Source organism: Manis pentadactyla, chromosome 5 (assembly GCF_030020395.1).
Source record: "Manis pentadactyla isolate mManPen7 chromosome 5, mManPen7.hap1, whole genome shotgun sequence".
NCBI lineage: Eukaryota > Metazoa > Chordata > Mammalia > Pholidota > Manidae > Manis > Manis pentadactyla.
In genome coordinates, this window is record NC_080023.1 from 86,441,629 (window position 1) to 86,457,180 (window position 15,552).

The following is a 15,552-nucleotide window of genomic DNA, read 5'->3' on the forward strand; positions in this document are numbered from 1 at the left end:
ACTTAGCTAGGCCAACCTTCCACTTGGTTGAATTCCACTAAATAGAAGAAGGGATGCTTAAGAAATGCTCCCTTTGCCCCAGAAAGTCTTCTTCAGTAAATCCAAAATTCTAGCAATAATTATGAGACATGTGGCTGTCGCGCATGAATCTATCCCCTTCATTCCCGCTTTGGTGTCTGTGGATAAAATTGTAATATTTCCAGAATATCTCGCCTGGCTTTAGTGCATATGCATATCAAAAGGTGTTCCTCAGGGGTGGAGAGCCAGAAGTTGTCCATCTCCATATCAGTGGGTAATTACCTGGGCAACAGAGGGCTTATCTGAACCTGAGAGGTGATGGGGAGGGCTGGTTTTGCTTCTGCCTGAGCAAGAAAGGGAGATGGCCCAGACTGCAGTTTTCAGGCAATAAACGGGTTTTAAACTTTATTTCTCCCTTTGACTGCTTTTGGTTCTGGAGGTATTTTGCCCTGGGATTTCCTCTCCCTGTAGTTACAGTGACTCTACACAGAACTCACAGCAAGGCCGCCACTAAGGGCCTGGAAGGACTGTGAAGGTGGGTGGTGTGGCCACAGGTCACACACCGGCTACCTCCGTGGGAGCTCTGCCGGGTCAGCCTGAGCCCTGGGCTCTGCACTCTCCCAGCACCTCACCCCACACCACTGCTTCTGCTCACTCACGTGAAGAATGTGGCAGCACTTACCTAGAGAAGCCCAGGAGGGAGCCTGCCAGATGTCATTCAGCTGCCAATAAAGTGCCCCCATGGTGTGCCCCTCTCCCTCCACGACCTCGCTGCGACTGCGGCGGTAAAATTCAGTCTCTGTTTTGACACACTGGGCCTGCATCACCTGATTCAGGGAAAAACATTAAGACACAGGTATTATTGTTTGATGAAGGCCATTGAGATCTGAGAAAATCACAGGTTTCAGGTTTTTTTTAAAGCAAATTGGATAAATTAGGGAAGTTGGCCAGTATTACATATACCATTAAGCTGCTGTCTATAACAGCTGGTTTGTCTGGCAGTCTTGGTGCTTGATTTACTATAACAATAGGTAATAGAGAAAATAAGGGTGCTGGAAAAGGTTCTTTGCTAATGACAGTGCAGGCACTGACGGAAAACCAAGACAATCCCAGAGCAAATTCCACTAGTCAAACACTAATTTTTTTGCAGTGATACATTTTACTAACACATTTTCAGCTATTTTTTTTATTTTTATTAGAAAAAAATTCTATAGGAAAAATAACTTTACTTTGAATCTGATACTGTCCAATTCCTAAACCTTCTTTCTAATCATGCATTGTTTTTACATCATGACTGTTGATAAAGTAAAATTTCTTATGAATGCAATTCCTTCATTATAGCAGAACAGATGGCAAATTGCAACAATGAGACAAGCAAATTTAGTTCTTTTTAAGAGGCGCTAAAGCACTTCATGCAGGATCCTTAATTACTGTCATCATTCCTGAAAAATCAGTCTCTTATTGCTGCTGCTTCTGACACTGGGTATCATGTGCTCTTGGCTTGGAGTGGTAGAAGAAGTCCGTGAGTGAGAAGTCATCAGGCTTATTAGAAGAGTTCACCATGGAGAACCTGGAGAGATGGTCAGGCTGCAATGATTGCTCAGAGAAAAAGGTTGGCCTTGGAGGACAGCCTGGATTTTCAGAGGAAGACAAAGAAGGATGCATATGTGGCCACTAGAAGACTAAAGCCAGGTGCCTTCCTATGAAGCTGGAAAAGCTTAGATAGAGGTAGGCTGGCTAGTGAGGAAATCACAGGTAGAGTCACAACTTACATGAGGCAGAGCCATAAAATTCCAGAGGGGTAAAGCAAGAAGAAATGGCCATTCAATAAAGTACCTACAGTATGTGTTACATGCTAGTAATTCTCTCAGCAAAGAAGATCCGACACACACCCCTGGAGTTTATCACCTCGTACAGGAAAGAGGCCTTAATCAGAGGCAGGGGACATGGACCCAGCCAAGGGGTGAGATCGGCCTCAAGGAAGAGGAAAGAGAAATAGAGGGCAGAACCCTGCAGCCAGAGAGGACACATGTGGAGAGAAGAGGCTGCACATGCGCAGAGCCAAAAGAGGCCAAGGCAGCCTGAGCACAGAAAGCTGGGAGCAACGGACAGGAGGCTGGTGAGATGCAGGGGCAAGGCCTGGACAGGTTTTGGGGTGCATCCTAAAGGCAACTGGAAGTCACAGAAAGCCTGGAAGCTAAAGGGGGAAGTGTAAAAGACTGACTACTGGAAAGAGAAAGGATTGCAGGGGGTCAGAGGGGACTTAAGGAAACCCTTTAGAAAGCTATGAAAATCTTCCAGGCAAGAGATAAACCAGCTGTGAACAGATAAGGAAATGCCCTTCTCATTCAGGAACCAGACCACTGGGACCACAGCCATGATAGCAGGTCAATGCTCTCTGAAGAAAGGAAGAATCTCACAAACAGAACAGCAATGGTGCCAACTCAACAGGACCACAGGACACAATCTGAGTATGTTAGTCTGATGCTAAGTCAGGGGAATGACAGAGAAACAGACCTAAGAGTTCTCATTTATGCCAGTCAAGCTAATCTGCAATTAGACTCTGGATCTTTAGCCAAGTTCTTTTGTAAATATACCAGTCTGTACAAACTGAAGAACAGAGATTTTTCTACTTCTAGGCATGGATAACTAGCACAGAGAAATTAATCCCTGGAATAAGTGTTCACATATTTGTTGAGTTATTCTACAAAATCAATGTTGTGGAGCAATTTCCAAAAAGTTCAGTGAAGATGAGGCATCCAAGAAATACTGAAATCTGTTTCAGGAGAAACTGATGCAGTGACAGCACCAAGTATCAATCCATGCCCACTTGAAAGCACTAGAGGTTTTTACCTCATGTCGGTATAGAAAGTAACCTTTTACATTTGTTTAAAAGATCTGAAAATATCCAAACTCATTTAAATGACCCTGAGCCTCCAAACAACGCCCCCACCAACCAAGCTAAAACTGGCCTATAATGGGTACAAAATCAAGCCAGCCACAGTCCCCACCCCTGCAGCACAAACCCGAGGCCCAGTGCCAAGAAGCCTCCCTTCGCCTTCTGAGATTCCTGGGAAAGCAGCCACTGCCTGATGGACTGGGTGTGAGACAATCACCAGAGGAGAAACTGAGGAAGTCGTCACCAGAGCGACGACTAATGCTGGGAGGAGCGGGATTCCAGCCAGCAGACCTCCCAGAAGCTGCCGGCCCAGCCCGCACAGGCCAGGCGCAGGCAGCAAAGAACAGCCACCGTGGACTCCACTTTCAGTGCCGGCCCACAGTTCTGGAACTGCCAGGCCCTGATGCATTCCCAAAGTGGGGGCCGCTCCGGATATATTGAAAAGGGAGAGAGCCCTACGACACCCCGCTTTACCTCCAGGAACCTGGCTCTGCACAGACTCAGGAGCGGTATGGAAGGAGGGGCATCACTCAATAAGTGTGCACTGGAATCACTTCCCTTGGATCAGATGTGCAAAGTAGGGTGGACAGGAAAACAGTAAAACATAGAATTCTGAGGTGGGAATGAAATGTCAGTGCCTACCAGCACGGGAACTTAAGTCATCTCTTTAGGCAAAAAAGAAGCTTTCTAGGACCAAGCCCTAGCCCAGTAAAACAGTCAGGCTCGTGCATAGTTAGATCTAATCCAAAGGACAACTAAGTATTTTACTGATGGCCTTGGTAAAGGTGACCGCATTTTCTTTTTTTTCCCCAGTGAATTTAAACTTCTTTTCAGGGGAAAAAAAGTATGATGTGTCAAATTTTATTGCTCCAAATTCTTTTCCCATCTTTGTTAAACCTGTTCCAATGTTAGCTTGGTTGTAGGGACATATATGTTGTAACATTTGACATACACATTTACCTTTGTATTCTACTCTCCTTTTCACATATGTACATTTCCATGTGCTGGCACTTTCTACACACCTCTGTGCTTCAAATGGCTACATAATTCTATCACAGTTTGATTATTCTCCAATTACTAGGCATCCGAAGGTTTTCCAGTTTTTTTCTTTAAATAACAAGAGCTAAGAACATTTTATGTTCAAATTAATTTCTTCACTTCTTGTGTTGTCTCTTTTGATAGTAATATATGAAAAATTCTAAAGTCCCTGTTGCACATTGCTGTATTATATTCCAGTCAAGAGGCTGCCATAAACTGATAGCCTCCAAGCTCAACTCAGCCCCACACAGGTTTTAATTGGCCTACATAGCAGGTGTTTTTTGCTTCCTGATGTGATATTGTTGTTTAATGCCTTAAGTCAGGGCCTGTACACTCCAATTTGCCACAATTTCCAATAATCATCCTCTCTCCCATTTAAATTATCTTCCTGGCCCCTACAAACATTTGAATTTTCAGCCCCAAAACTATTCCAATTTTCAGAACTACCTGCAAGATATAATTATTTCTGTGTATCTATTCTAACAATCTCCTTGCTGTAATTTATCTTTTCTAGCTTAATAGGTAAATATTAATAATCCTCTAGAATTTTTAAACTTCAAAATTTTTTTAATGCAAGCGGGGCTCCTACCCCTTGCTGGGAAGGAGAAGAGCACTAGGTAAGCTCCAACTAGTAGCCTATCATACCTAAACTTGGTATGAAGGCGAATAACCAAGACTCTTGAGCGCTTGGGGCTCTAGCACTGTGCAGTACACACCACAGACAGATGGAGCCATGCCAGTAACACAGATATGGGTTTACCCAAACCAGGGGGAGCCAATCAAAGCTAATGAATGACACCATTGTTCATGAAAACGCAGGCAACCACTGCCCTCTGTCCTTCTTAACGGGATATTGTGCAATCCTAGTTCCCTGGAAAATCTCCCGAACTGTCCCTTTCCCTTTAAAAATTGTACCTTTATTTCTAACCCATGCACCTTTCTGAAAGAGGGCAATCTTTACATGTAAGAAGCATAAATGGTTAGTCATTTCCTAGGTTACTCAGTCCCACTGTTAGCAGACAAATCTTATTTTAGTTTCAAAAACATGCCTATTTTCAGCAGCTTGCTTGATTACACTCATGAAATCAGTCCCCTTAGAGAAACAGATGGTATGGTAAGAAGATCTTGGAGCAGGACACCAAGACCCAGGTTCCAATTCCAGCTCTGCCACTGTGAAGGAGGTTGCTAGCTGTCTGCAAACACCTATTATCCCTGTCCTCCAGAGAGACAGAGGTGTGGCTGGGCTACATGCTCCAGAATCACACACCCTGCCTTGGAACTAGAAGTAGCCGTGTGACTTATGTTCTCCTGACAGAATGTGGTTTATATACTGCATTCACTTAAAATTATCCTGACAATATGAGTCTTCACGTAAAGCCATGTTTCACACCATACAACTCACCCTTTTAGAGTTCACAACTCATTAGTTTTTAGCACAATCACAGGTTGTGCAACGCTCACCACTACCTAATTCCAGAATATTTTCATCACCCCAAAAAGAAACACTACTGGTTAACAGTCAATTTTCCTTTTCCCCTCTCCTCTGCATCTAGAAACCACTAACCTACTTGGTCTCTATGGATTTGCCTATTCTGGACACTTCATATGAGTGGAATATTACAATGTGTGGCCTTTGTGACTGGCTTTCTTCACTTAGCATGCTTTTAAAGTTCATCCATGTTACAGCACATCTCAGTATTTTCCTCCTTTTTATTGCTCAGTGATATTTCATTGGATGGCCATGCCACATTTTGTCTATCCACTCATCAGTTGATAGACATTTGGATTGTTTTAACCTTTTGGCCATTATGAAAAATGCTGCTGTGAACATTGTGCACACATTTTTGTGTGAACAAATGTTTTCAATTTTCCTGGATCTATACCTAAGAGCTGAATCACTGGGTCGGTCCTATGGTAACCCCATGTTTAACTTACTGAGAAACTAACAAGCTTTCCCACAGCAACTGTTACCATTTTACATTTTCACCAGCAACATACAGAGTTCCAATCTCTCCAAACCCTTACTGTGATGGCTGACTTTGTGCTATGAACTTGTTGGGGCTAAGGGATGCCCAAACAGCTGGCAAAACATTCCTTCTGGCTACGTCTGTGAGGATGTTTCTGGTGAGTGAGTAGATTAAAAAGATCCACCTGCACCAATGCCAGGGGGCATAATCCAATGAGGGCCTGAATAGAACAAAAAGGCACAGGAAAAAGCAAATTTTCTTTTCTTTTTCATTGAAGTATTGTTGATATACAATCTTACACGGGTTTCAACTATACAACACAGTGGTTCAACAGTTGCCCCATATTATTGTATCCTCACCCCCTCTAGTGTGGTTACTGTCTATCAATGTAGAAAGATGCTACAGAATTATTAATTGTCTTCTCTGTGCTGTACTACCATCCCTGTGATCAACCTATATTGGGATTGCAAATTATTGTGCCCCTTAATCCCCCTCACTCTTCCCACCGATCCACCCTAACCCCTCCCCCATGGCAATCACTAGTCACTTCACAGTGTCTATGAGTCTACTGCTGTTTCGTTCATTCTGTTTTGCTTTGTTTTTATATTCCACAAATAAGATAAATCACATGATATTGGTCTTTCTCCGCCAATTATTTCACTGAGTATAATACCCTCTAGATCCATCCATGTTATTGCAAATGACAGGATTTATTTTCTTTTCATGGATGAATAATATTCCATTGTGTATATGTGCCACATCTCCTTTATCTATTCATCTGTTTATGGACACTTAGGTTGCTTCTATATTTTGGTTATTGTAAATAATGCAGTTATAAACATAGGGGTGCATATATCTTTTTGAATCAGGGATTTTGTTTTCTTGGGGTAAATTCTCAGAAGTGGAATTACTGGGTTGAATGGTATTTCTATTTTTAGTTTTTTGAGAAACCTCTATACTGCTTTCCACAGTGTCTGCATCAACTGACATTCCCACCAACAGTGTAGGAGGGTTCCCATTTCTCCACATCCTCACCAATGCTTGTTATTTTTTGTCTTTTGGGTAGTAGCCATTCTAACAAGTGTGAGGTGATATATCATTGTGGTTTTCATTTATATTTCCCTGATAATTAGCAATGTGGGGCATCTTTTCATGTGCCTGTTGGCTATCTGTATTTCTTCTTTGGAGAAATGTCTGTTCAGGTCCTCTGGCCATCTTTTAATTGGGTTATTTGTTTTTTTGGTGTAGAGGCATTTGAGCTTTTTATATATTTTGGATATTAACCCCTTATCGGGTAAGTAGTATATGAATACATTCTCCCATATTATAGGATGATTTTTTGTTCTGCTAATGGTGTCCTTTGCTGTACAGAAGCATTTTAGTTTGACGTAGTCCCACTTGTTCATTTCTTATTTTGTTTCCCTTGCCCCTCTCTCTCTTTGAGCTGGGATGTACATCTTGACCTGACTTTAGACATTGGAACTTCTGGTTCTTGGGCCTTTAGGCCCCAGGACTTAAAACACCGGTGCCCCTCAGTTCTCAAGCCTTCAGACTCGAACTGAATTACACCACTGGCTATCCAGCTGTGCACCTTACAGATGGCAGGCTGTAGGACTTCTCAGCCTCCATAAATATGTGATCCAATTTCTGTGATAAATCTTCATCTATCCATCCATCCACCCATCCATCATATTGGTTCTGCCTGGAGAACCTTGACTAAAACAAACACTTGCCAATATTTATCTTCTTTTTTTATTCTAGATATCCCAATCAGTGTGAGTGGTATCTAATTGTGGTTTGGATTTGCATTTCTCTAATGATTAATGAAGTCAAGCATCTTTTCATGTACTTATTTGTCCTTTTCTTTGGAGAAATGTTTATTCAAATCTTATACCCATTTTTTTAACTGAGTTGTCTTTACCAATAATGGTATTGAGTTGTGAGAACTTTTTATATATACTGGGCATTAAATCCTTATTAGATATGTGACTTACAAGTCTTTTCTCCCATTCTGTAGATTTTCTTTTCACTTTTGTGATAGTGTCCTTAGACACACACAAGTCTTTAATTTTGATGAAGTCCCATTTATTTATCTATTTTTTTATTAGGTTGCTTGTGCTTTAGGTGTCCTATCTAAGAAACTGTTGACTAATCAAAATTCACTAGACTTACACCCATGTTTCCTTCTAAGAGTTTTAGTTTTAGTTCTTGCATTTGTATCTTTGACCTAATTTAAGTAAATTTTTGTATATGGTATGAGGTATATAATCCAAATTCATTCTTTCACTTGTGGATATAATCAATTGTTCCAGCATCATTTGCTCAAAACACTATTCTCCGTTTTATTGTCTTAGCACTCCTGTAGGAAATAATTCACCACAGATGCATGTGTTTATTTCTGGACTCTCAATTCTATTCAGTCAATCTATATTCAATCTATATGTCTGGCCTTATGTGTGTACCACCCTATCTTGACTGCTGTAGCTCTGTAGTAAGTTTTCAAAGCAGAAGTGTGAGTCTTCCAAATTTGTTTCAAGATTGTTTTGACCATTCTGAGTGCCTTGCATTTCCATATGATTAGGGTCACTTTGCCCATTTCCCAAAAAACAGTAGTAAGAATTTTGATTGTGTTGAATCTGTAGATCAATTTAGAGATTGTGCTGAATCTGTAGATCAATTTAGGGAGCACTACCATCTTAAAGTTAGAACATCTTCCAATCCAGGAACACAGGATGTCTTTCCATTTCTTTAATTTCCTTCAACAATGCTTTGCAGTTTTCAGTGTACAATTCTTGCATCTCTTTGGTTAAATATATTCTAAAATATTTTATTCTTTTTGATACTTACTATTGTAAATGGTATTGTTTACTTAATTTGATTTCAAATTGCAACTGCTTTAAAACAGAAAGAACAAAACAGCAGTAGACTCATCGACACTGAGAAATGACTGGTGGTTATCATGGGGGAGGGAGTGAGGCTGGTTAGGGAGGAAGGTGAAGGGGATAAAGGAGCAAATAATTCACAATCACAATATAATTTGGTCACAGGGACAGTAGTACAGTGTGGAGAATATAGTCAATGACTGTAATATCCTACTACATTGATAGATAGTAACCGCACTAGAGAGGGTGAGGATTTAATAAGATGGGTAACTCTTGAACCACCATGTTGTATATTTGAAACCAGTATAAGATTGTATATCAACAATACTTTAATAAGGAAAAAAATGCAACTGCTTTGTGTATCTTATAGCCTCCAAATTTGTTGAATTTGTTTATTAGCACTAATAGGTTTTTAGGTAGACTTTTTATGGTTTTCTACATGTAAGATCATGTCATCTGCAAACAGAGATAGTTTTACCCCTTCCTTCCAACCTGGATGCCTTTTATTTGCTTGCCTAATTGTCCTGCCTAGAATCTCCAGTACAATGTTGAATAGAAGGGGCAACAGCAGGCATCCTTGTCTTGTTCCTGATCTTGGGGAAAAGCTTTCTGTCTTTCACCATTAAATAAGTTATTAGCTATAGGTTCTTCATAGATGCCCTTGATCAGGTTGAAGCAACTCCCTTCTATTCCTAGTTTGTTGAATGATTTTATTATGAAAGGGTGTTGGACTTTGTTTAATGCTTTTTCTTCATTATTGAGATGATTGTGTGGTTATTTTTTCCTTTATTAATATGGTTTATTACATTGATTACTTTTCATTTGTTGAACCAATCTTACATTTCTGGGAAAAGTTCCACTGGACCATAGTGTATAAACATTTTTATATGCTACTGGTTTTGGATTGTTAGTATTTTGTTGAAGATTTTATTCTGTCTATATTCATAAGGGACATTGGTCTATTGTTTGCTTTTCTTGGTATGTCTTTCTCTGATTTTAGTATCAGGATAATGAAGATTTTACAGAATGTTAAGAAGTGTTTTCTCCTCTTCTATTTTTTCTAAGAGTTTGTAAAGGATTGGTGTTAATTTTTCCTTATAGGAGTTTTTAGAATTCACTAGTGAAGCCATCTTTGTAGAGGAAACGTTTTTTATTACTACCTCAATCTCTTTAGTTGTTATAGGTCTACTCAGATTTTCCATTATTTCTTAAATCAGTTTTCATAGTTTGTTCCCTCTAGGCATTTGTCCATTCTTCTAGGCCATATGACCTGTTGTCATACAGTCATTCACCGTATTCCCTTATAACCCTTTCTATTTCCATAAGGTCAATAGTAGTGCTTCCTTTCATTCCTGATTTTAGTTAATTTGAGTCTTCTCTCTTTTTTTGCTGGCCAGTCTAGCTAAAGGTTTTTCAATTTTGTTGATCTTTACAAAGAACTAACTTTTGGTTTTATTGATTTTTCTCTATTCTTTCAATTAGGCCTTTTTAATGTGCCAAATTTTTGATGACTGCTTCCTGATGTTCTGATGTCTGCTGACAATTAATATTACAATTCACCCAAACACCACAGTAGTTGTAGAATTTCCTTCATCTCAATTGTGAAAGGATATAATGTTATAGCTTAAAAATCAGAAACCTTCTCCCTTTATTGCCCTGAGAACTTAGGTTAAATATTTAACCTTCCTGAGCATCTGTTTCCTCATGTAAAGAATGGAAACAGTAACACAGAGGTCAGGAGGTGTTGTTAGACTTGCATGAGAAGGTATACAAAGCACCTTATGGTCCAGGGGCAGGCATTTAGCAGACACCCCAAGAATACTGATTGTGTGCCTGGCTGCTAAATCACATGGTGCATATAAATATAGTATACTAGTATATAATATACTATGCTAATAATCTTATCTTCACTTCCCTCCTTTACTCATCCTATTCCCATCTTAAAAGCTCTGCATAGCCTGGTCTTCTATCACATCTCAGCGCTGCTTACAAACAAGTAACTAGTCCACGGTAAAAGGTGTCATCAACACCTGGGCCTACAGCATAGCCTGCCTTTTTTTTTCTTAGTTCTTATGATCAAATTACTTGCAATGTGGGGAGAAGAAATGGATGCCAAAAGAATATGACTCTCTCAAGGACATCCCCCAGCATCTTGTCCTCAATATACACTCGATAAATATGTGAAGAATAAATGAAAGCCCTAGAAAGGGCTATAAACTAAGGGATCAGCAAAGACTGTGAGGAGCACCAGCTTCTCTCTAAGTGGCCAATAAGAGGCCATGCTGCTGGAGGAAGTCACTTAACAGTTCATACATGTTAGTAAAAATACCCCTCAAACGAAGCAGCGAGCTCTGTGTGACACAGATGAAGAGGGTGTGCTTAGGTATGTCAACTATTTGGAAAACCATATAACAGGATAAGGTAGGAGAATGAAAGGAGAGGCAAGAATATTTGGGAACATTAGAAGAATTAAAGAAAGAAGAGCCTGGTTGGGTATCTTTGCAGTTATAAGATAGAGATAAAATCAGGATGGATCTAAATGTGAAGAAACTTACTCCACAGCTTTTGCCGCCGATATTTTTCTGAAAGTTACAAAAAAAAACAGTTGCATAATAGGTTATCTTAAAAAGTGCCACACACACAAGTACCTGTGTCTCAGAACAGAGTGGCAGCCATGAGAAAGAGAGTGGGGGGTGGGGGGGGGAGGGGGCGGGAACAGAGGGAATGGGCCAAAGAAAGGTTTTCCTTCCAATACACACATTGATGAAGGTCGTTCTAAAGTCACAGTAACAAGGGGGGGCGAGGGGGGAACTTTTTACCCTAACACTTCCTGCTATATTTCAGTCAAGAAAATCAAATACTAAAAACAAAAAAATCATAATTCTGACTTCTTTCATCTCAGATCCCAGTTAGTACCTCATTAAGTCCCAGGGTAAAACTAGCAAGTTCAAATTCCCAGCCAGTGCCTGACAGGACACTAGGACACTGCTAAATCACCAGACAAAAGCCAACGCCAACAAAAACCAGCAACAAATAATTCCACTGGCACACCCAGATCTGTACAATTATGTACTTCTAATGCTAATGGGTTCAGAAGGAACAATTATTTTTGTCAGGTCTTTGAATGTGGTTTTGAGGAAACAGGCATAAAATGAACAGCTGGGAGGAGAAAAACCAGCATGAAAAACAACAGCTGAAAAGGTTCACTCACACACACACAGAAGGGTCACCCGATTTCATAGATTAAAACGGTGACACTTTTATAGAACATCAGCTAGGAAAAGCTAGTGAGGATGGACTGCTACACTTTAATACAGATATATCAACATTACCTTTAAACTCGTGTTCCACAAGGCAAGTTCACAAATTACGTATCACACTGGCAAAACTTCCCTAAGTGATAAGATCATAATTGAAATATTACAATTTTCTTAAGCACTGTATTGCCTTCTAAATCAGAATATTCTTTTGGCTATAGTTTTCTGCTTTTGCTTCCATCCAAGATTTTGTGTTTTCATATGAAGAAAACTGATTAGAGTGAGCATGAATTTGGATTAAAAAATTAGAATATCTTTAGGAGCTAAGAAGCAAAAATTAAAATGTGATCATGTTTAACAAAAACTTCTAATCTACTTCAGATCAATTCATATGCTTGGGATTAGGCACTTACCTGATCTCAGAATTTAACATAAGTATGGCAAAGAACATCAGGGGAATAAGCAATGGCTTTAATATAGTCTTACATGTATGTGTAGTTCCCAGGCTCATGAAATGAATAGTCAAATAAAAAAAGCAAATGGTAATATTAAGATGAATATGTTATCCAAAATTTGTTTCTCCAAAAGTTAATCATAGATTTACCATATAACTCAGGAACTTCACTCATATATTTCTATTCAAGAGAAATGAAAATATATCCACAAAGATTTGTATGCAAATATTCATAGCAGTATTCTTCATAATAGACAAAAATTGGAAGTAATCCAAATAGCCACCTACTGATGAATGGATAAATAAAACATTGTATATCCATACAACAGAATAGTATTTAGCAAAAAATATGAATGAAGTACAGATATATGCTGTAACATGGAAAAACATCAAAAACTTTGTGTTCAGTGAAAGAAGCCAGATGCAAAAGATCACATATTATATGACTCCAGTTATATGAAATACTGAGAAAAGTAAAATCTAGAGAGATAAAAAGCAGATTAATGTTTTCCTTGGGCCAAAGGTGAAAAAGGAGATTGACTGCAAATGGGCACGAGGTATCTTTTTGGGGTGTCAGAAATGTTCTAAAGGTGGACTACGGTGGGATGGTTACATGACTTGGTAAGTATATTAAGAATTACTTAGTTTACACTTAAAATGAGTGAATCTGATGGTATGCCAGTTATATCTCAATAGAGCTGTTTTTAAAATAATCCAATGAGGTGCATTAATGTAAGATGCACAGATCTTAAATGTAAACCTCAGTGAATTTTAACATATGTGGATACCCATGTAACCAGCAACCAGACCAAGGTATAAAGCTTTTTTAGCACTCCATAAAGTTTCCTTATACCCTTTTCTAATCATAATTCACCATCCCCCTCCACAAGAGTGGTTACCACTAATTTGCTCTCTATCTTCCTGATTAATTTTGTCTATATTGACACTTCAAAATTTCTTTGGCTCAAAAGAATGTCTGTTAGATTCATCCAAGTTGATGTTGTCATTAGTCACTCATTCTTGTTTATTGCTGTAGAGTATTCCATTGTATAAATATACCACAATTTGTTTATAAATTCTTCTGTTGAAGAACATTTAGGTTATTTCCAGTTTGGGGCTATTATTAACAAAGCTGCTATAAACATTAGTTTAGATGTCAGTTAGCAGACATATGCAATCATTTTTTCATGGGTACATAGCTAGGAGTAGAAATGCTGATTCAAAGATGAAGCAATGTTTAGCTTGGGTAAAAACGGCCATAAAGTTTTCCAAAGTGGTTAAATAAATTTCCACTCCTACAAACAATGTCCAGAAGTTCCAGCTGTCCCACCTCCTCACCAACAGCTGATATTGTCAATATCTTTAATTTTAGCCATTGTACTAAAATTACCTTGTGTACATTGTGTGTGGTGGTATCCTGATAAGGCTTTAGTTTGCATTTCCTTGATTAAGAATGAAACTGAGCACATTTGCATACTTTTACTGACCATTTGGAGATCTTCTTTGGTAAACTTCCTGTTCAAGATATTTGTCCATTTTTTAACAGGTTACCTGTCTTTTTCTTACTGCTTTATAAAAGGTCTTTATTCTGAATACAAACCTTTTATCAGATATATGTACCACAAATGCTGTTCCCCAATCTGTGGTTTGCCTTTTTGTTCTCTTAATGGTGTCTTTGATATACAAAAGTCCATAATTTTAATGAAGTCCAATTTATCATTATTTTCCTTCATGGTGTTTTTTATATCCTGTTTAAGAAATCTTTGCTTATGCCAAGATCACAGAGATATTGTGCTCTCCTAGAACCTTTCACAGTTTAGTCTTTGATCACAGATAATTTTTGTATATGGAATTCCACTGTTCATTTATTTTCCCATTAAGATACCCACTTGACATGGCACTGTTTTTATTGATAAGACTATCCTTCCCCACAGGACTGCCATGGCACTGTTGCCATATCAGGCAACTACATTACACATGAGTCTGTTTCTGGATTCTATTGTGTTCCATTATTCCATTTTATACTTGAGAAATGCTACTGTCTTAATTACTGAACCTTAATACTAATCTCTAACTAGAGAACACTTTACTGCACAATTTTTTGTAGAATTTTGTGAGCTGTTCTTGTAAAAGAGACAAATGCCAAAAAATTAACTATTTCAAGTCTTTTTGTGGGATTATATATCTATTTTGATCAGTAAATTGAAAACCTGAATATTTTTCTCCACATAAGACTTACAAAACCTACATGATCTCTTATGTTATCCTGTTGAACTCTAGAATGGAAATGCCTTACCTGAGTTAGGTAAATGGTATCTTTGAATCTTTGTAACGGATCTCTGCTTTGGGGGAGCGTGAAATGAATTGCAGCCTGGAAAAGCATTGCCTTGTTACCATCTTCATGATGTTGCCGATGATGTGAAAATTTGCTTTCGTAAGACCAGTCCTCTTCAGATGAAACCTTGTAAGTAAAGAACAAGAGGTATGCATTGGAAGTTAGGAGTGAAACTACCTACACATTTCTGTGTAGATGAAATGAACTCTACACACTGGGAAAGAGCTCATGGTTTGCTCTGTGACTCTAATTCCACAGGTGTCCTGTACAAGGTCAAACCACAAACCAGGATTTGGCACCTACCTCCTCCCTTAGTCAAACCTAGAAAGTTACATTTTGGTATTTATATCAAAAGTCTTGTCTTAAAACATAGTCCTGGCTTTTTAAACATTTGTAATGTGTATTTTGAAATGTCATTTTATCGAAGTGAATAACTTGTCAAAAGTGAGTAAGAGACTAAAATCAACATTCTGTTAAAACTGTTGATTCTTTAATAGGAGTGATGTATCACTATTAAGATATTGAAGTCTTTCAACACTTGTTCATTTGTTTCTCAGTCATTACTAAATATATTTGATATGTACATGTTTAATTTTGATATAGTGATGACACAAATCAATGATACTCCTTTCCCCTAATAATAAATCTTTCTTTAAAGACAAGCACAACTTAGAAATCTTTCTTTTATCCCTTTAAAAAGCT

The 15,552-nt window shown here is 38.6% G+C and overlaps 1 protein-coding gene across 2 annotated transcripts in view; it reads right to left on the reverse strand.

The window, feature by feature from the left end:
* The window catches only part of MANBA (mannosidase beta), a 124,544-nt gene that overhangs the window by 7,699 nt on the left and 101,293 nt on the right, over positions 1 to 15,552 (reverse strand). For both annotated transcript variants that reach the window (XM_057502476.1, XM_036879205.2), the window contains 2 exons: positions 14,812 to 14,976; positions 701 to 845 (listed from right to left, as the gene is read on the reverse strand). In XM_057502476.1, the coding sequence (XP_057358459.1) occupies positions 701 to 845; positions 14,812 to 14,976 (310 nt within the window). The remainder of the gene's footprint in view (positions 1 to 700; positions 846 to 14,811; positions 14,977 to 15,552) is intronic.